This window comes from Patagioenas fasciata, chromosome 3 (genome assembly GCF_037038585.1).
Source record: "Patagioenas fasciata isolate bPatFas1 chromosome 3, bPatFas1.hap1, whole genome shotgun sequence".
Lineage (NCBI taxonomy): Eukaryota > Metazoa > Chordata > Aves > Columbiformes > Columbidae > Patagioenas > Patagioenas fasciata.
Genome location: NC_092522.1, coordinates 3,597,565 through 3,619,083, shown reverse-complemented (window position 1 = coordinate 3,619,083; position 21,519 = coordinate 3,597,565). Strand labels below are relative to the sequence as shown.

At 41.1% G+C, this 21,519-nt stretch overlaps 2 protein-coding genes across 14 annotated transcripts in view; one reads left to right on the top strand and one right to left on the bottom strand.

Annotated features, from left to right (window-relative positions):
* USP34 (ubiquitin specific peptidase 34) overlaps nt 1-6,811 on the top strand; it is a 118,683-nt gene extending 111,872 nt beyond the window's left edge. For 7 of the 12 annotated variants that reach the window (XM_071805650.1, XM_071805649.1, XM_071805651.1 and 4 more), the window contains 6 exons: nt 1,018-1,170; nt 2,098-2,221; nt 3,584-3,663; nt 4,108-4,539; nt 5,104-5,263; nt 5,524-6,811. In XM_071805650.1, the coding sequence (XP_071661751.1) occupies nt 1,018-1,170; nt 2,098-2,221; nt 3,584-3,663; nt 4,108-4,539; nt 5,104-5,263; nt 5,524-6,134 (1,560 nt within the window). In that variant the 3' untranslated portion in view covers nt 6,135-6,811. The remainder of the gene's footprint in view (nt 1-1,017; nt 1,171-2,097; nt 2,222-3,583; nt 3,664-4,107; nt 4,540-5,103; nt 5,264-5,523) is intronic. The other 5 variants (XM_065833170.2, XM_071805654.1, XM_065833174.2 and 2 more) reach the window with 3 other exon arrangements.
* Nucleotides 6,812-10,668: 3,857 nt separating this feature from the next.
* LOC136099225 (activator of 90 kDa heat shock protein ATPase homolog 2-like) lies at nt 10,669-20,980 on the bottom strand. Of its 2 annotated transcripts, none has more exons than XM_071805661.1 (9): nt 20,864-20,980; nt 20,560-20,750; nt 16,115-16,200; nt 15,362-15,476; nt 14,750-14,853; nt 14,186-14,308; nt 12,957-13,058; nt 12,008-12,059; nt 10,669-11,756 (listed from the first exon to the last, which is right to left on the bottom strand). In XM_071805661.1, exons 1-9 carry the CDS (start codon nt 20,941-20,943, stop codon nt 11,581-11,583), a joined length of 1,029 nt encoding a protein of 342 aa, XP_071661762.1. In that variant the 5' UTR covers nt 20,944-20,980; the 3' UTR covers nt 10,669-11,580. The 2 variants fall into 2 exon arrangements, with proteins under 2 accessions (XP_071661762.1, XP_065689251.1); XM_065833179.2 differs by having other exon boundaries at nt 14,750-14,838; nt 20,864-20,979.
* Between the last annotated feature and the right edge of the window lie 539 nt (nt 20,981-21,519).

The window sequence follows — 21,519 nt, the reverse complement described above, 5'->3', positions numbered from 1 at the left end:
AAATTGCTCTTTCTCTATTGTTTTCCCTTTGTATCAAACTATTACAAGAATCCAGTAGCATAATGCATCTACGTTTTCTTTGTAAACAAAGCATAACTCTTCTTCAAGATGTGTTGTCCTCATATACTCCATTCTAGTTGTGCACTCCAGAAGCACCATTTCCCTGCCCTTGGTGATACACAGCTCCATATTCCAGACACGAGGAGGGTTTGAGCCTTGTATTCAGGAAAAAAAGCAAAACACATATTCGGATAATCTTCCAATCCGTTTATGGCATTTATAAAGAAAATGCAGGAAGCACCCAGGGATTGTCCGGATGGGTTTCAAACTCTGTTAAGGTTTATTACCAGCCAGCCAAGTAGATGCTCCAGGTTTCATTAGAGTCCGTTCCACCGGGACTGAGTCATAATTGACTATTTGTTTGGGTAAAATACCAGGACCTGAAATACCGTATAGGGCTTTAAGTCTTTTCCTTTCCATTTCCCCTTCTGTGGGCTTCCTGATGGGATGCCAGCTTCGGTGGGGCTACTGCAGAGTCACTTGCCACATCCCATTATTACAGTTGCAGCAACGGTGGGATTCAGCTCACATCACTTTGCCTATCTAGAAGGTCAGTGTCCAGCTCATTCTGTGGTTAATGGTGATCAATAATTACCCTCAGAAGGAGATAAACGCTTACCCTCCTTCCTGCGGAGGGAACTCGGACACCTGAGTCCAGATGAGGTGACTCTTCCTAGGGAGGAGGCTCTCTGACTGCAGGAAATACCGAAATGACTAGATTTTAGATAGCTAAAGTCAGGTAAGGTGAATCCCACCCTAACAGGAATATGTATGGACAATCATTTGAAGAAGGAAAACTGGTTACTCGCTGTCCAGTAACTGTGGTTCTTCAAGATGCTTTGTCCACACAGATTCTGTGGTCCCCTCCCGTGCTGATTCCAAGTCCTGTCGTAGGGGATTCTGCTGGGTGAAGGACCTGGGCGGTGGTTGAAGCCGCCATACCCCTTGTGCCCTCAGGTACAGTGGTCGCAAGGACACACTGGGTGCAGGCACAGCCCCAGTGGACACTGCTATTCAGAAAGAATCCAAGCTCCTGCACATGGGGCCTGTGTGCACGTAGATGGGAATCTGTGTGGGCAACACATTTCGAAGAAGCACGGTTACTGTAGGGTAAGTAACCCTTCTTTTTTAAAGCTTTCCGAATGATGCTTTGTAGATTTGTGCACCGTTAAATTTGCTCTGTAACCAAAGTTTTCTAAAAAAGGCGTAGAGCAAGAAATTATCTGTAGCGCGTTTTTTTCATTGTGTATCCAGAGGTGACTGAAGTGACAGTAAAGAATGTAACTATTTGAACTTAAAAAGTCATTGTATTATATGACATAGTATTTTACATTTTAAAATGAATTCGTATACATTAGGAACCCAAAGATTTTTAAGCCTCTAGAACCACATTCACAATTACATTTCTCTGTGGTTTTCCATGCTTATTTTTCACTGATTTGGTTTTATAAGATTCCATTTGTTTGCTTGAAATCTTGAGATTTCCTTTTGGCTATTTGGTATACAGAAGCTGACACCATTTTAAGCAGCATATACATCCAAAATATATTAAAATTTTTGCATACAAATCCCTTGGCCACATTATTTATCATTTGGTTTGAGACATGCCTGAAATGCGGCTTTGGAAGCTTGTGAAGCTCAGTCTTGAGAAAATTCTGACTTGTACAGATCGTAACTGACACATTATGATTCAAAAAGCAGCAGTGCATATATATTTAGGTGTCCGTATATGATTTAAAATTACTGTGTTCATCTTCAAGATGTGGTATTTGCTGCTGCTTTGCATCTCCTCAGTCTGTTGATTCGGAACCCTACAATAAAAGATTTACTGGTGGGGGAATTGCTTTGCCATCCCCCTCTGATCCCAGCGTTGTGCTCACCGAGACGGCACAGCTGCAATTCCATCGTGTTTTCCTGTGGGATTTGATTCAAACATTTTAGGGCGAGAGGTGCAGGAACTTAAGCTCAGATGTTTAGGAAAACTGATTGCTGTGCAGTTGCTTATGTAGTTTAAATGAAGCTTTCTTAAATCTTCAGGGCAAAGATGATGTTTACGATCGCATGCTGCTAGACTACTTCTTTTCTTACCATCAGTTCATCCATCTACTATGTCGAGTTGCAATCAACTGTGAAAAGTTTACTGAAACTTTAGTTAAAATGAGTAAGTATGAAGGTTAAACAGCCTAAGGATTATGGATTTTTTTTTTCTGTGATAACTGCGAGTGCTTCTCCGCTAAGTTTTATATTCCAAATTTTTAAGAAAAAGCAGAACTTGTAAAACTTGCTGCATTAGTCGTTCTGGGCATTCTTTTTATCCACAAAGCTGCATGAGGTGTATAATGTAGCGCAGTCTTACCTACACGACTGTGGCGCTTCAGGCCTGTCCAGAAAGGAGCTGAGGCAACCCGCAAGAATTCAGTCTCCTTCCACATGTAGTTCAATACAGGACCACCAAAGGGTTTTTTATTTTTGATTTGGCGGTGTAAATGGGTTTGAATCAGATCCTGAACCCTCAGCATGGCCTGGCAATCTGCTGGGCCGTACATGACCACCCGCTGCCACTGCTTCTGTTGCTACTGACCCGGGTTTATTCTACTCCATAGTTCTGGGAACCACCCCAACATTTCATTAAGTTTATAACCGTTCAGTCACGTAGTTTGAACCCAATACTTGTTTCAGCTCTGGCAGTAGATGCCACCAGTGTTTGGGTGTCTTCCTGTCACAGTGTAAACCAATTTTTTTGGTGCAAGAGACACAAAGCCAGAGTTTCCTCTGTAGTCAGTGGAGAGACATCGATTCCTTCCAAGAGAAATTTTCTCTTGTGATTCTTTAAGCAGAATGAAGCACCATCTGAAAATCCTCACTTGTTTTCTCTGCCTGTAGAAGCTGGCTAGCGAGCTATGATTAAATACCACTTCTGGACAAATAAAACTAAACAAAATTAATCTTGTCCAAAGAGTGATGGTAGCAGAATGTCCTTTTGATCCCTGAATTACCCATTTGCTCCTTGTCACACTCTCCTAATGATAACTCTGGCATTTTTAGTATTTGTTGTAGGTTGTGTTAGTTACAAAGTGCACAGGGAATGTGTAACATTTGCTGTTTTTCAGTGTATCCTTTAACTGGTGTGGGCTGGGTAGCAATGGTGCTTAATAGTGAAGATTAACCTTTAAAAATTATATGCTTTAAAAATACATATATATATATATATATATATATATATGTGTGTTTAAAAGCTTAAAGCTGACCAGTTGAAAATGTAAGACAATAATAAAATAAGGTGATTACAAATCCAGAACTAAAGCCAGCTCTTTAGTTCTTTTACTTTTCACAAAAGTGCTGAGGGGAGGCACGTCCTTATTAAATGTACTGTAAGAACTTCACAGACAATAGATCTGATTACAAAAACAGCTTAGAATGTGGTCCAATAAAATGATGTGGCACCTCGGTACTACTTTTATCAGGAAATTAATATCTCCAACAAAATGCTCACTCAGTAACTTATTTTCTCATAAATTTGCAGGTGTCCTAGTTGCATATGAAGGTTTGCCACTTCATCTTGCTTTATTCCCCAAACTTTGGACTGAGCTCTGTCAGACTCAGGTAAGAGTCCGTGGGTTTGAGTGAACGTGAGAGACATTAACCTGGAAATTTTAACTAGTGGGTGTTGTTTAGTCGTTCAAAATACTAGTATGTATGTGTATATATTCAAACTACTAGTATTCAAATAGAAAATACCTCTGCTTATGTTGCCTGTAATCTGATAAAACTTGCTAAAGATCTAGCAAATTGTGTTTGATCCCAGCACATCCTTCAGTCCTGCAACAACGTATGCCAGTTCACATAGCACATAATGCTGGCACTCCTATGGAATAAATGCCCTAACAGGGAAATGTGAAATAATAATTGACAATAATTAATCTGTACAATTTACTGATAACTTGATAGACCCAAAATATTTTTCTCAGTAATGAAAAGCATCAGTGGGGCTGGGGAGATGTTGCCGTGCGTCCAGCGGTGACTTTGCATCTTGTTTCTCTTCACCAGTCCGCGATGTCCAAGAACTGTGTAAAGCTCCTCTGCGAAGATCCAGTTTTTGCAGAATATATAAAATGTATTCTGATGGATGAGAGGACCTTTCTTAACAACAATATCGTATACACCTTTTTGACCCATTTTCTTCTAAAGGTAGGTGGTCTTTTAGGGATGATTTCTATTTCATGGAGTGCAGTTATTTATATATATGTATATATATATATATGTTATTTCAGATTTGGGATACTGTTTTCACAGATCTTTCTTCTGTGGTTTATAAACATATTCTTTTCACAGGTCCAAGGGCAGGTGTTTTCTGAAGCAAACTGTGCCAACTTAATCAATACTCTAATTACAAACCTAATCAATCAGTATCAAAGCCTAGAATCTGACTTCAGCAACCAGAGAGTTGAAATTTCCAAAGCGAGCTCTACTTTAAATGGGGTGAGTCTTTTCTAAGCCGTTCGGGTATCGGCATAGAAACTTTTCAGCATCACGTGCTGGGTTCTAATTAAAGAGGTTGGCATTGTTAGTTCTGCTTCAGTGCTTAAGCTGGACTCCCGGTGAGAGCACGGGAGGCTGCCTAAACCTACAGGAGCATCTCAGATGTATGGAGCAGCAGTTTGAGCTCTCCAGAATTCTCCATTCCACATGCACGCATCTCAGCATGCAGCCTCGGCTCTCCCAGGCTGGCGGTGGGGAGCACAGGCTGGGGGGAGGCAGATCATGGGGCAAAAAGTAATGCAGTAGTGGAGTTAATCATAGAAATGTTCTAACCCAACAAAAGATTTCATCTTGCAGTGAGCCGCACAGTATTGTCACCTGCTTAGGACAGACCTACGTTAAGGTCAGCGTATTAGTTGTAAGTGGGATGTTTTGGTAGTGTTAAGCATATTTAGAATTTAATCACCTTTTGGATGTTCAGAAGATGGTAAAGCCTCATCCATCTGTGTGTAGGATTAATCAAATATGAATATGAAATAAGGTTTTTTACTTCTGTATTTGTAGGACCTCCGAGCACTTGCCCTGCTGCTTTCAGTGCACACTCCCAAACAGCTCAACTCAGCCCTGATCCCGACTTTACAAGAGCTTTTAAACAAATGCAGAACTTGTCAACAACAGAGGAACTCATTACAAGAGCAAGAAGCCAAAGAAAGAAAAACTAAAGGTTTGCCTTCTATAATGGTGTCATTTTTAACAATTCTAAGGTTTTACAGACTTCTACACAATTAACATAACACATTGTTTTCTTACCACAATTCCCAGCACTACAGAATAGTATTTTATTATGGAGCTAAAATTCTAGGCAATTGCATGCATTTTCTGTAAGGAAATAAGTATTTAATGTGGAAAAGGAGAAAACTGTGAAAAGCCTGTTATGTGGATGCGTAGGATGCTTTCTCTAAGTGAGTTTTCCTTTTTCCACAGATGACGAAGGAGCTACTCCTGTGAAGAGAAGACGGGTGAGCAGTGACGAGGAGCACACTGTAGATAGCTGTATCAGTGATACAAAGACTGAACCCCGGGAGGCGTTGACCCCAACGAGCACTTCAGATAACGAGACACGGGACTCTTCGATCATTGATCCAGGCACGGAGCAGGATCCTCCTTCCCCCGAGAACAGTTCTGTCAAAGAGTACAGAATGGAAGTTCCATCTTCATTTTCAGAAGACGTAATGTTAGCGACGCGCTCACAGCACACGGAGGAGCAGGCAGGAAACGGTAAATTTGAAGAATGCAAAGAATTCAAAGACTTGCAGACTGCCAAGGATTCCATTGGAGCCGAGGAGGACTCGGAGTTCCCTTCCACATCCATTTCCGCGGTTTTATCTGACCTGGTGGATTTGAGGAGCTGTGACGGTCAAGCCTTAGCATCCCAGGACCCTGACACGGGTTTATCCATGAGTTGTGGCCATTCCAGAGGACTCTTCAGTCACATGCAGCAGCATGACATTTTAGACATGCTATGTAGGACCATTGAGTCGACGATTCACGTGGTCACAAGGATATCTGGAAAAGGAAACCAAGCTGCTTCTTGACATTAGATGGAGCATGTCTGCTTTTTTAACATTTTTTTCCTTCCCCCCCAAAACGCTGTTTGTATAAGTTTTGCTTATTTCTGTTTTGTGCTTCAGTTTGTCCAGTGCTCTCTGCTTGAATGGCAAGATAGATTTATATGCTTAATTCTTGGTCAGGCAGAACTCCAGATTTTTATTGGTTTTTCCTTTTTTTCTCTTTTTTTTTTTTTTTTGCATCTACCGTACACTTTCTTAAAGGGCAATCAGATAATGGATATGCTTTATGTAATTAAGAGTTCACTGTAGTGGCTTTCATTTAATATGGGTGTCTGGGAGAACAGGGCCTCCTTGCCCTGTATAATGTAATTTAAACTTATGGCATTTTTACTGTGTATAATATGGTGTCCTCTGTGCCAGTTTTGTACCTTATAATAGAGGCAGATTGCCTCAGATCACTGTGGTTCTTATTATCAAAATTAAGTTTACTTGTATACTAAACAACCACAAGAAATTTGATTCTGTAAAGAATCCTCTTTAGCTGTGGCCTGGCAGTATATATATGGTGCTTTATTTAACAGAATACCTGTGGAGGAAATAAAGCACACTTGATGTAAAATTAATTGTTTTATTTTTATTGACATGATCAATTGCTATTCTGTGCACTTCATTAAACTGATTGTGATGACTTTTGTTTATAACATGTTGCTTCAGTCTTTGGATTTCTCATCAAAGACAACTTCAAAAATGACACAGGTGCAGAGAAATGATGGTCAAATGTATGTAATTTATGTAAATCTTGGTCCTTTTCTGGTTTACTTTGCATTAATGTTCTTGAGAGGGATTGGTGGTTGCTTTTTTCCCCCACTATGTTAGAACACGAAGTGGTGGCAGAAGCCAGTGGAACTTTTAATGTGTTATTGTTAACCTGTGTTAGTCATTTTCTCCTGCACCACTTGCACACTCGCCGCCTTTCTCCCTGGGCCCCTCCACCGGCTGCTCCCTCGCTGTCCTGACACCATCTCCCCCAGATGCTGGAGCGGCTCTCACCTTTCCCTCTCGTTTCTCCTGTTACTTCTGAGCAATAGCCATTTCCTATGTGATCTTTCAGACTGTCTGTGATACTGGTTTTAATATCTGATTAAACTCCATTTTCAGCTTCATTTTCCAGTTGCTTAGCTCATTTTTCTATTGCCTTCATAACATATCTATGTCCTTTTTCTCCCTAATTCCTTCATTCTGTCTGCCATTTAATGTAGGTTAGCATAATTTGTTTCGCCACTATTATGTGATGCTTTTGTGTTTCCTCTTTCTGTCTTTGAATCTGCTCTCTTTTACCACCTGTAATTAATTACTCATGTCTTTGAAGTTTACACTTCACATTCCCTTTTATTAATGTTTTTATTCCTGCATTTACAGACACTAGATTGACGCTGGTGAGTATTTAAGTTGGTCTCCTTATTATTCAGGCATGAAGTAATAATGTTTTCACTCTCTTTAGGAGTAATTACCCTTTTGATCAACTTTTCCATAGATTGTAACTTTGGAGGAATCAACAGCTTCTCATCTGAACTTCTACATAGTGAGTATCAGAATTCATCTACCACATCTTCTACCAAGCTTACCAGTATGTGGTTGGGTCTTCAGGAAGATACTCCCCAGCGACTGAAGCAGCCATTGGGTGAGTAATCCCAACTAATTACTCTTATTAAAATGTGCATCTGATTTTTGGTAATGTCTGACTTCACCTTTCAGCTATTGCACTTTGCTGGCTTTAGCACCACAACCCTATTACTGAGAGTGGGATTTGTATCTTTTGTGATGGCTTTTTCTCATTATTTTGAAAGCCCTTTTTGAAGCGTATACCAAGTACTAACAGTATCTAATAATTATTTCATAAGTTATACACAAGTAATACACCCTCCTTCCTCTTCCCACATGAACGTTAGCCCTTCTCTGCACAGCTGCCCGCTACTGACTAGACCCCTAAGTTATTTTTACAGTGTTTTTCCCTACAGACCCCTAGATATGTGATTTGCCAATGTAAATTTTGTATTTTCCTGTGAATTATTTTCCCACAAATATATAACTGGCTAATTCAAATCCCACAGGAAGTCCATTTATTTGATAACTTCTTTGTTATGGAAAATGGTTATAATTTTGGATGACGTTTCAGCGATGCAGTACGGTGGGGTTTGGTGCTTTTCTAAGTACCTTTGCACAAAGCGACACACATCGTACATACAGCTGTGTGAGGCCAGCAGCTCCCTCTGCAACCTCTGGGAAATCTGTATCAAATCTGACAAGATATTAAACCCCACATTGATTGGCTTTAATTGAATTACTATCCTGTAGTTCTAAATTTACAAAATACTACCTTTTCTATTATTTTGCTTAAAAGCTGTGTCATGATTACAAAAGGTAGAATTATTCTTATGCTCTTGCCTTGCATTACCTTCCAGTTTCCCCCTTGAGCATTCCTGCAATTTTTACTGGGCATTTTTTCCCCAATATTCAGGTGTTTAAACAAAAGTAAGCAGTACCTGCACCAATTTGTCTCCGCTTCCATATCCTTGCTTCCACCTGTTTCTTTTCTTCCTGGGTCCCTCCCGATTTCTTCCATAGTATTTTCCTTCTTTTACTGTAAATCAGTTTTTTGGTTTGTATTCCTTTGCTTTCAAGAATGCTTTTTGAAAATCCCTTCCTTTGAAAACCCCCATCTTTACCTGGCTTCCTCAGCATCTTAAAGCTTTCATTCTCTTACATTGGCTCATCCCACCTCTCATTTAATACCACAAGCAAAACTCTTTTCCTGGTTCTGCTTTATTGCTTCTTTCATACTGTCCTCTCTGCTCATTTGACTCTTAAAACACAAGTTCCAATAAATCTGAGCCTATTTGCCTCAAACTCTCTACATGTGTCTCCACCCCTGCTATTTCTCTTTTGTTATACTGGGAAAATTTTAGGATGGGGAAGCTTTTCACAGACATTTGTATTTAGAAAACAAACTATGTTTATGATACTGTTATTTCCTTATGTGTGATACTATCATATCATTACCGTCATACTGTTAACTAAATAATATGTAATTCCTAACTTTGCTCCATCCAGCTCAAGGGCTGGGGATAACAAGTAGTTTAATACTTTTTGGTTTTATTAATATTATTATATTAAACTCTTGGAGACTCTCTGAGTAATGTTAGCACTCAGGAGTAAGTTGTTTTGCCTCCCTCAGATGATGACTGTCCCCTTTATGCTGTGGCTGGCTGGCAATGCCAGACGTTGTCCTGCAGGCTGCCTGCTACAGGTAAAATGAACTTCTCTGTGATTTTTCTTAGTTCCAGAATAACTGTGTGGAAAAACTGAACTTTCAGGTCAGCAACAGAGGACTAAGTCAGCCAAGTTCCAGCACGTACAGCGAGGATGGCAAGAATGCACCACTGCTGGTGAAGCAAAAAGAAAATATGTCCTTTTTTTGATTGTAAGGACAGTCATCAGGAGCTGTCTGACCATTTTGCATACCAGGCTGGCCTACAAACAGGATTAAAAGGTAGGTACGTTGTGGTTTTAGCTCAACAAAGCTTGTACAGATTATCAAACTTACAGCTGTGTAGGCACGGAGGAAGAAGAATGCTAAAGGCAACATCATCTTCAGTTCACTCCCCTTTCCTTCAAGAGGAAACGAGGGCTGGCTGGGGCTGCTCCTCCTCACACAGTCCTGGACCTTCCTGCAGCAGCTGCCGAGTGTTCTGGGGGCTCTGGAAGTGAGTGGTGCAACACTGCAAACACAAGTAAGTCACTTCTCTTTTACCACTGATGACTGGCAATTGACCTAGTTGAACACTCCTGCTAGCGCAAGGAGACATGAAAATTCAGAGTAGCAAAACACAAGTCGTGGGCACTTGTGACCCTCAGATGGGTTTTTTATTGTCAGGAAGGGAAACTGGGGAGCTGGTAGGATACACTGTTTGAAGAAACTTGTGATTGGATTTAACATCCTATTCCCAGATCCCATATTGTCACAAAAATCCCTTGGGATTTGTCTATAGACAAAACTGACCTCTGTCTTAAACCTAGATTTTCTGTTTTTATTTGAAGGTTGCCCTTTTGTCAACCAATGCTCTAAATCATTTTTGTATTCAAAATGTTAGGTCCTTGGCCTTGAATATTTATCAAAAAAAGTAACTAAATGTTTAGCATTTAGAAAAAGGAAGATGCTAAAACATGACATTTCTGAAGAGGCTGTTTCCACCCTCTATCCGGACACCTAAAACACACATGGTGCGAACCTTAGTAACCAGTCCGTATGTCTGTCCTATCACCCTGAGGTGTTTGTTCTTGTTACTACAACAAACCTCACTGAAGTTCAAAGAAAATAACTTTTCAGGGAAAACCTCGCCTGTAGAAAAGAGGAGCACATCTTTATCTTCTGGATGATGCAAATTTATGAGTGATAAGGTTGACATACATTGGTGCCCTGTAAAAATAAAATATAGAGGACTTAACTTCTATACAGACTGACTTAGTTTAGCAGAATCAGTTAATGGAGAAAATGAACTATGTAAAATCATGTGTTTTATTGAGCCAACCATGATTTCCAAAGGCAGCTCGCCCTTTTTTGGTCAATTTGTTTCAAATTGCATACTTAATTCATACATTTTATAAAGCCTTTGAGAATTAAGTTGTCCCTGGTAACCTCAGTGGGGTTTAATTAAGAACAACAATTATTTACTTTCAGTATCCCAGCTGCTCTCCTGTCAAATTTCTCTAACAAGAAGTTGCTCACTTTAGTTCGAGCTATGGAATCACAGAGGGCCATGAATCAGTTAAGTGGAAGTTTTACAGAATTGCAAAATGAAAGCTTTCTTACAGTTTCCTCCATAATAAATTTCACATCAAGGTCAAGTAAGGGAGTCCAGTGCATGCAGACTTAAGCGGTAACTGTCATACCAACCCAAATTACATGACATTGTTAATTATCTTTCCCTAAAACTGCCTACAGCATTAGAAACAAATTCAGCCTGCAGTCAAAGCAATCTTAAGAAGTATTTAAAGAGGCTGTAAACTATATCCCCCACATTTCTCCAAAGATCTAATCAGCAGTTTTATAATCCCTTTCAGCTCCCCTCTGATGGGCACCCATCTCCTAGAAGGACTTAATTTGCCACTCAATACAACTGCTTGCTTTTGATTCCCGTAGCTTACCTACCTATGACAGCAGTGCTCTACTGCGGCTGAATCGTAATTGCTCTCTGAAGTCGCAGGCAAACAGAACAGTTTCCGCAAGTAAAGTTGTTTATAATACATAGTCTGACTTACTCCCCACGTCATTCACTAGAAATCCATAAATAATGCTTAAATTATATACAGTATTATAGCAGTGGGTCTTTATTCTTCCCCCAAATAAATTACTTTGAAGATAACCAAGTATAAAAAGTAATGCCCTAAAAACAAAAATACAGTGCTGTTCTCATTCCATGGTGTCTTGGGATTGTTGCAGTAAAATACGTATTTCTTCAAAATATTGCTGTTTCCAGCACTGTCTTGTACTTTCTTCATTAGAGACGGGAACTCCTTTGCACTCTAACTGCAGTTCCGTTTGAGCAGCCAGATCCTTGAAATCTAAGGCAACCATCGCGTAATGTTCTAAAGGAAGAAAATATGACATTTCAGTAAAGTGTTTTTTAACGCCTTACATTTGTTGTTGATAATTTTCTATCTGCTTTTGCGTGTGCCTGAGCAAGGCCTGTTTTCACAGGTGACAACTGCTACAGCCACCAGGCTGCTCCCCAAAGAACGCAGACTGAGGTCCCAGTTAGCACCGCTGTCACCTTGTCGTGTTTGTTCCTTCTCCCCGCCAAGTGTCACCTCTGTTAGAGGTCCTGAGCGAGACTCACCATCAGGCCAGCTTCTACACCTCCACTTCAGGACAATTCTTTGGTTTGGGACCTGTAAGGAGATAAGGAGGTTCTCCTCAGTAGTGTTTGACATAATTCATGTTATGACTGCTCGATGCCAATTCTCCCGAAAAACAAGGAGACAAGTATCAACTTATGTAATAGCAGTAGACACGTGCATGTAAACAATATACGAAGACTGCTTTTTTAAATAAACAGTTTTCATCAAGCTCAGTTTGCTGCATTCCTGTGGTTTGTTCCCTCTGTGGGAAAAGGCCATGATGATTAATGACATTTTGACTGTTCCATCTAACTAGTTCCTTATCTAATTGTATTGACATCCCTCAGCCTCCCTAATGAGATGTTACCACTGCAGCCAGTCTCAGGTATTAGACTTCTGCAGCATGAACATTTTCAGACTGGGCCATTTCTGGAGTGAGCAAACCTTTTAGTACCTTGAACTGAGAATCCAATTTTCCACAGCTTTGCTTCTTCAAAAGTTGTCCAATTGTCAGTGGCACTTACTGCCCATCATCTCGATGGACATAAGATACCAAGTCTAATTATCAATTCTTCAGTTCTATTTGCAAAAGCATTCAAGCAGGAAGAGTGTAACATTTGCTCTGAGTAGAACAGAGATCATTTCTCCAGTTCCATGAAGAACTGATAGGCATGTGGGAGATAAACCTGCTTTCTCACTCCTCCTAGTAAAAAAGGATGGTGCTGAGAGCTTTCTCCCCCCTGTGCAGGTCATTAGGTGCAGTCAGCAACTGCTCTTTTGATGGGGAAGAAAAATGACACAACATAATAGCATTTTTTTGGCTTTGAAGTAGAGGAACTGAAAATATTCATTAGAGAAGCTGAAACTGACGCTATCTTTCAGCTCAGAGTCTAACACCCCCCCTCATATCACCCCCCATGTTTAAAGTGTGAAGTAGGAGCTTTTTACCAGTTCTGCATATTCACCGCTGACAAAGCCATCGAACATCTGAAGTTTGCCTCCTTTCTCAGCTTCGACCACAGCAGGACATTTAGAAAACTTCTGTACCAACTAGGAAAAAAAAACAGAGCGCAAGTCAGTTAACTACTGATCTATACTATTATATAATGCACCACATTATCAGACAAAGGAGGTTTGCTGAAGAAATTAAACAGTAATCTACCTAAGAGTCTAAGTACTAATCAGGCTTTTCATTTTATACAGCCCTGGGATCTGTGGTTTAGCAAGGGCCAGTGAGGGGACAGAATGACACTAAATGCTGAGAAGCCTCTGATGGTAAAGATGCAAAGACTCCAGCCACCTGCAAGGGGCATGGACAAAGCACATATTATACATACATACATGCAGACATGACTTGCTGAAACTGACTTTGGAAATGAGGGAGGCAAAGCAACAACTCTAGGAACGTGCAAACGAGCTGCTCAGAGCCATTACTGTTTCCCACTGGTACTGCTGGAATGCTAATATAAAGGTCTTTGATACTAGTCCAGGCTCTTTCCAAGGATGCAAACATAAAATCAGTAATTTATTGGTTTTAATCCGTTAATCTAATTAATGTGCATCATCAGTGCCATTACTGAGCACTTCAAGCTCCTGAATGTCAAGTACTTAAATAAAACCATTAATTATTTTCTACCTAGCAAAGTGTGACAGAACTGCATACAAACTACATAAAGATGCAGCTTCACTTGTTTAGTTGGCTCTTCTTCCTATTAAGGTAGCAACTGGCAAAAAGAAAAGGTCTAAGTCACTCTAAAAATTAATCTCTCATTATAAAGTGGAATGATGCTACTGCCACCTTCTAGTGCTTGCTAATTGCTATTGCAAGAACTTGACAACTTGTCAACGAGGTCAGCTACCCAGACTTTGTTCCTAAACTGACACACTGCCTCAGCAACTGTCACCTCCTTTTGCTTTTTCACCAAATGCCGCAGTTGCTTAAAAGATGAAGCTTTCAAAAAAAACCTGAAGGGCAAATAATGATAACAGAACTACAAACAGTTCAGTTATAAGAAAAGGGTAGCACATGAAAGCTTCACTTTCTGGACAACCACATCTCTTTATTTAATGTACTTAAGGTGTATTATCTGTACTAGACATGTATTACTTACGCAACTATTCAGATACAACAGCATCCGCAGTAAGTAAGTTACATTGCTACTGAAAGTATCACTTACTTCCTTAGTTGTGAAGATGCTATAAAGTTCATCTGCTGCAGAGTTGAAGATTTCTCTCATGAGTATCTTCACTGTTGGAATTTTTACACCAACTATATCCAAAGACTGTGGTGAAACAGAATCCTGTAAAGCAAACAATATTCACATCAAGGAGTGCAAGATCAAACATCTAGAAGTTCCAGAATGCAGGACTGTTGTTACCTGTGCATTCTTATACTGTGCTGTGAATATTCACTAATTATACAACCTACTTCCATACAGTATTATTCATCAGTACTCACTAAATTAAGTTACATAAATTATGAGAGTGTGACTTGCTCCAAAGACACCCGAAGTTAACTTCAGACTGGGGGACAGAAATGCTGCCGTTCTCCTCCTGTGCCCAAGATCTGTGACATGTCACTTCAATATTACAGGCCCTGAGCACAGTGATGAGGGGGCAGTTCCACCCCGCAGGCTTACACTTTTGCAGGTAATCACAGGAATATGCAATTGTTGCCACAGCAAAATCTGTAGGACTACGTTTATGGCAATGTTAAATTCATACACTTAAAGCCAACATACCTGCACGGTGTTCCCAATCGGTTCTCGCTCAGCAGCCAGCTCCTGACCAACAGTCGCTTTTGTTGGCAGAATCATTCCCAAGGTGAACTCTGTAAAGAAAAACACTTTTCAGTATGAAACTGAGCTGTACAGCCACCCTGACGTCAGATATGTAATGAAGATTGCTGGGTAGAACTGTGGAGAACATGAGCACAGAATGGGACATACTCCAGTCCAGAGTTGCCCCACCTTACCCGTATGTTTTTATTAGCCACAGAGTCTAACAGCAATTTCCATTAAAAACATGGGGTTTTTCAAAGTTACCTGACCCAAAATTAGTAACGTGCTCATTAAAGAATGCACCATCTCCCAAGAACTTCTGAACAGCGTCCAACCAGTCAGTCTGCAGGTCACTGCAGTCAGTATGTGTAACACAACACAGCCTGGGTTGCTACAGAAACTTCTGGACACTGTCATGTTTGAGAGCAAGTCAGATTTTGACTGGCAGGACTAACTTGTTTCAGCCAGTAACAATTCAAAACACTACAAACCCAAAGACTTGTCAACATATTACCAATATATTCAAGAAAGACAACTGCATTAAAACAAACCTAACATACTGGTTTTAATTACCTGTTTTAAGTGCTTTCAGGTAATCTCTCAGGGCCTCTCTGACTTTTGTGGTTCCTTCAGTTCTCATAAGTTCCTTCAGAACATCGCCTTCCCCTTTCTTTTTGCTAACGTTTATCTAGAAACAGAAAGATTACATTATCTAAGCAGCATGTAAACACAAGCCTTTTTGATTCTGGCAACAAAGTATTTTGGCTTTGATTACTATATTCAGAGGACAGCTCCAATTTCAAGTTCATTATCTTCTCAGTATATCCTACCTTTCCTAAAATAAGTCCTCTTGGGTTTTGACTTCAATAAATGTTGTATCTCACCTCCACAGTGGCTTACTCAGGCTTATTAAATATAAACAGAGCTGCCTACTATACAGCAGAGGTTGAGGAATCTGTGGAAGCCACAGTATCAACTGCTACACAACCAGCAAGGAGATTCCTCAAGTTCTTACGTTTTTGGGGAGATGAGAGTGTGATGGATTTTTTTAAGATTATAACAAGCAGAGTTCTTCTCAAATTTGTAGTTAGTATATCATTACGAACAATAGTTAGCAAAGAAAAGTGTGCGTATTCCTAATACGCAAATTTGAGAACAGAGCTAAGTCATTATTCCAGTTATAAAAATGAAAACATAAAATAAACTATGCAAGTGTAATTACCCCACTTAATCACAGGATAAATCAAAAGATGATGCCTATATGTTGGTTAAGGCTTTATTTAAGAATTCTGAACCTATATAGCCATATCAGTATTTCACACCTACCTCTGTATCATCTACCTCATTTTCTTCTGACAGGTTAGGAATTTCAACAGATCCCTTATGTTTCTCACCAGACTCTTTCACTGTACCTGTATTAACATAATGAATTCTTAAATGCATTATTAAAAAACTATTTCCCCCATAGCAAGAAGTTTATGCTTGGAAATGAGTTGTACAAAAGTGTTACTTTGAAGCAAGTTGTCCAGAATCTAATTTAAAGGAACTAAACAGCATCCAAAAGTCTCAAATGTGTCAGTACTTTTCGCATTTTCAGAATTGTGTTTTCCTGTACAGAAGCATCCAGCTACGTAAAAGCACACAGGTACATCTGCTCATTCAGCGCTACCCTTCTGCTGCTCTCACCTGCAACCCTCAGCTGTCCCAGTGCTCTCTGCTTCCAACATCCGCCAACACAAAATGTGAATCTAAACAAGGGGTAGGGGAAAAACAACCTCCTCTTCCATTAAATTTGTCTGCCTTTTATGCAGAAACTCCCTAGAATGCCAACTATTCCTTCTTGAATACCTGAAAACCTCCCAGTATACAGGCATGTTACCATAAAAATGTATGCATGTGTAATACAGGTATACAATTGAATTTTTTTACAAATAGGAAACTTCACATGCAATTTTTTTAGCACACTTGTTCTTCCTCTTAATAGCTTTGCTGCGAGCTGCCAGTCATCACTGTACACACCGGAAAGGCTTTGCAAGAACAGGAATTGCGCTCCGTGTCTGCATCCTGCTGGGCAAAGGCCCACCGACACTTAGGTACACGGCTCTGTGAACGTGCTCTGGGATCGGAAACTCAGACCGTACTTCATTGCTTCAGACCTTACAGTGAAAAGACTGAATTTAAGGTCTGACACTTCTTTTTCATTACACTGAAAAGTCTGTCCCCTTGCCTTGCAAAAACATTTATTTAGTTATTTAAAATTATTCACTATTTAGAAAGCAATAGCAGAAACATGCAGCTCTACCCCAAATCCAGTTATCTTCATACTGTTCTATCAGCTTAGTTGTAAAAACATAAGAAACACAACAGTAAGCTTTATCCATCAGCAAAACTCTTAAAAAGCAAACAAACTGTGTTAAGTATGACTGCAAAAGGGGAATTATCATGAAGGCAGACAGAGCATTTCTTTGGATTCTCATACCTTCAAAGGAGTTACCTAGACTAAATATCACCCTCGTTATTTTTAATTACTACGCTGAAATGACCACCATGCTATAAGGGGGCATTGTACACGGATATAACCTAACATGCTTCTGGTCAAGATCACAGTGAAGTACACAAACAAACACTCGGATGTTTCTTAGCAAGAAAAAAAGTGAACGACAGTTAATAACACAAAGTAGGGTATGGTGCAAAGACCCCTTGCTAGTCAGGAGCTAAATCAATGAAGCATGGAGCAGTACGCAAAGTCTGCTAATCCAGAGTGAGACAAGCACATTCACACAGTGAAGGGCTGAACTAGAAGATCTCTCTTGGGCTTCTCAAAGTCTCCCAGGAGAACCAGTCAGCTCAAGCACAAAGCCACGTGAACTAGTTAATTATACAGCTAAAACACTTCTGTGCCCAACAGGAATCACATGCAGCTCCCTCAACTTCACCGCTTTCTGCCAGTTCCAGGTTTAGTACAGGCAAAACCACACAGTGTTCTCTTTGCAGATAATAAAACAAGTCTTATTTTCAGCTGCTCTCCCCAAAAGAAGTGCAAGCATGCAGGAAGAAGTTTTTAGGAGCAAAACACAAACCTGGCTTCTATCCATTCAACTAATTTATTAACAATTTTCACAACTCTTAAAGATTCCCAAATAACACAGGCCAGATAACAAATTTAAATTAATAAAAGCAGTACACAATATTTCTTTTCCCATTCAAAAACCTGCCTGACCAAGGGACTAAAGCAGATGCATCTGTGCCAGAGAACAAAGTCCCATCAGTTAACAGAGCTGACTGGTCAGCGTTAGACAGGCAGGATGTTGGTACAGCTTTGCATTTTGGTATCACTGCAATGTAAGCAAACCTATCACCTTTTTATCAAACAACCAAATTATTTGTTTGAATCCCGTGGGACTCCAATAACAGACCTAACAATAAATGATTTTTTGTTTCCTGTCAATCCACTATTTTAGAAAATGGCTAGTGAAAGCACATCTCAGGAAGACCTATCTATAAACACACTGTTGAAATGCCTAGTTTTAAAGGGACATACATGTTTTAATAGAGCTTCCATCACAGTGTAGAATAAATCTACTAAAATCCTCACCACGTCTTCAAATAAATGACAGAACAACTGTTTTGCTCAATTTCAGTGCCATTAAGTACCCTTAGTTCCTCAGTTTCTTCTTGCTCTGTAATCTAAATTGCTAAGGGCAATGTTTTTTCAACATCAGACTTCTCAAATCGGCTACATATTTCAGAATTTATATAATCTGTTTCTTATGTACTGAGATTTTAATCACAGCTTCAATTACTAGTTATCCTGGAAGACTTGCAGAGGAAATAAAAAGAGCAATTAGTGTTTTTAGCGGTTCAGTCTGAACTCTGATTCCTAACTCAGAGCTCCCAGAAAGCACACGACATCATGGCTGTCAAATTAAGAAAAAAATCAGCCTCAGCTCTTTCAGAACTTTACCGTGTAGTAACAAACTCCTTTAAAACTAAGCTCTCAAAGACAATGCTAGAGTTAGGTTATAGTTGGACTCAATGATCCTGAGGGTCTCTTCCAACTGAAATGATTCTATGCTTCTACTCACCCCTCAGCGCAACACTGAAATGAGCAAAGTATCTAATAAAAATTATAGTTAAAAGCTGAAAAGCATGAAGACCAAACAAAGTAAAAAGAATTTAGAAAGAATTTATACAGAAATATCTGCCTACTGCTACGCCTTATACAGAGATAAAAACAAAAACAAACTAACCAATATTTAAAACATATATGATTTTAGCTTATCTTGAAAAAAATCAAAAGGCTGATTACAATTACTTAATAAACTGCACTGATGTAAACTGCACAACACAGCATGATGTTTGCCTTCCTCTGTAAACATTTAGATCACAACTGCTAAGCGTGTTCTTAGTTTATAACACACTTGTAACATTTAAAACATAGTTAACTATCAACATGAACAAAAATAAATAAATAACAGTACTTCTTTAAGTCCCCTATTATTGTGGGAGCAGACTTCAATACCCAATCTGTTCAAATAGGACCACTGGTTTCTGCATCAAAATAAATGTTAAAATCCCAGTCGGCCAAACCAGTAAAACCAGTCATGAGGAGAAGTGCAAAACGCACCCAGTGGCACGTGAACACTGATCCACAGCCTACAGCCCTGTTTTGGGGCACAGGAACTAAGAGGGGAACACTAAGTATGGCCCTTGGTATTGCCACCTCCTGTATAAGTCCTAAGGCTTAAGAAACAGGTATAAGGTATAGCATTTTGGATAGGAACAACCTGTCATTTGGCATTACATCCATGTACAATTTGCCCGTACACGCGCTTTTTATCAGCTCTTCCTACTTCTTACTCAAATGCATGAGTTTTAAGCATCTACTACATGGAAAGAACTCCTTGATGTTACCAAAAGATACGTTTTTGGGTCGGTCTGCAAAGAAAGAGCTGCCATAGCAGTGGAGGATGAACCTCCAAGAGCTGGTGCTGCAAGCAGATGTAGCACAACAAAAATGCACAGGCATTACCAGTGTTAGCCCAAATTATCCAGAATTGTTTCCTTATTCCCACTGAATGGGTTTTTCCTCTGGTAACTCATTATCCTCAGTGTAAACTACACTAAATTTTTTGAAACCTCTGCACTTCCACACCACTTAGTTTCTCCTGTTTCCCCCTATGCACATGCATTGGCACACAGCTGCCATCTGTGCACATCACGACAGCAGAACAGTTCAAGCACGTTATTGTAAGCATAAATAGAAGTATTTACAGTAGAAATAGTTACTTCTTGCAAAGTAAAATGAGTAATACTGTGCTGTGAAAATAATGCCAAGAAACGTGTATGGCATAAAAAAAAATCAAAGGGGGGGAAAAACACGTGCTAGCATTTCAAAATTGTTTAAAAATAAGCATTTATGAGGTTTCAGGCCCACACGTCTCCTGCAATCATCCCTACGACTGTGATTCACTACAGTGAACCGAAAGGAGACCGTTTTCCGACCCAAAGGAGACAGCTGACTTTACAAAGTGATCACCCAGAGTAAATCAGCTTTGCAAACACCATGACAAACTGAAGTTTGCCTCTCTCCTGCCATGAGGGCCGGGAAAAGCTTCGCAAACCCGGAGGAGCCTCTCCCGCCCCAGGCTGAGGTTCCTCATCCCCCGCGGGGCCTGAGCCTGAGGAAGCCCCACAGACAAACGCTCAGGGGGGCCCGGCACCGCTCCTCCAACCCGCCACGCCGGTCCCCTCAGAGCTGCCCCCCGTACCTCTCCAGCTGAGGCGCAGGTTCCACTCGTAGAAGAAGATGAGTTTCCCTTTGCGGCTGCTGCAGGACGCTTCCCCTTCCACCTGCTTCAGCTCGCTGATCTCGCAGCGCCCGGCCTCCCCTTCCACCGCCAGCCCCACCAGCACCTCCCGCAGCTTGCTCTTGGACCAGCTGGTCGCGTCCCGCTCCGTCCTGCGCCGGGAAGCGAGACCGTTAAGCGCTGTGTCCCCCCCTGCTCCCCTCACAACACCCCCTCACTGACTCTCCCGCCTCACGGAGCCCAACGGCCGCTCCGCGCGCCTCACCAGTGCCAGTTGTTGACGTTGGTGGCGTCCGCGCGCTCCTCCACGATCCAGCGCGGGTCCCCCTGCCCCCACTTGGCCATGGCGCTGTCCCCCCCTCCCCGCCCGGCCCGGCCCCGCCGCTGCGCCACGGCCGCCGCAGCGCCCGCCTCCGCCCCGCCGCTTCCGCCCGCCGGCCGCCCCGCCAGAACCTGCCAGAAAGTTCGAGGCCGCGCCGCCCTTCTCCCCGCTCACCCCCCCGCTCCCATCACCTCACACCCTCCGCGGAGCCCCGTGGGGCGGCTCGTCCTCCGTGCAGACCGCCGGAGAGTCTCCTCAGGGCTGACCGGCTGCTCCGCTGCGCCCTGCGGGGAGGAAGAGCACCGTGTAACCAGACAAACATCAGCCGCTTGTTTTCAAAAAAACGGGCCGTTTCGTGCAAAATGTAGGAAACAATTACTTCGCAAATACCATAGGCCCAGGCAGGATCTCTTAGCAAAGCATATTTTAATAAGGATTTTGCAAGACCCGGTGTAGGCAAACATAATAGGGCAAAAAGCCCCTCCTTACATCCCCCCACAATCCTGGCTGCAATTTCCATCCCCGTTCCCAGTGGTTGGTACTTAGGGGTTTACAGACCACCCTGACGCATACATGACCATTTCCCTTATCAATATGGA

What these genes read in the sequence shown, in the direction of transcription:
- LOC136099225 (XM_071805661.1), bottom strand. Translation starts at nt 20,943, where the DNA reads ATGGCCAAGTGGGGGCAGGGGGACCCGCGCTGGATCGTGGAGGAGCGC. An exon ending in CCTGCGCCTCAGCTGGAGAG is followed by an intron (nt 16,201 to 20,559) that starts GTACGGGGGGCA and finishes ATGTTAATACAG; the next exon opens with GTACAGTGAAAGAGTCTGGT. An exon ending in ATGAGGTAGATGATACAGAG is followed by an intron (nt 15,477 to 16,114) that starts GTAGGTGTGAAA and finishes TTCTGTTTCTAG; the next exon opens with ATAAACGTTAGCAAAAAGAA.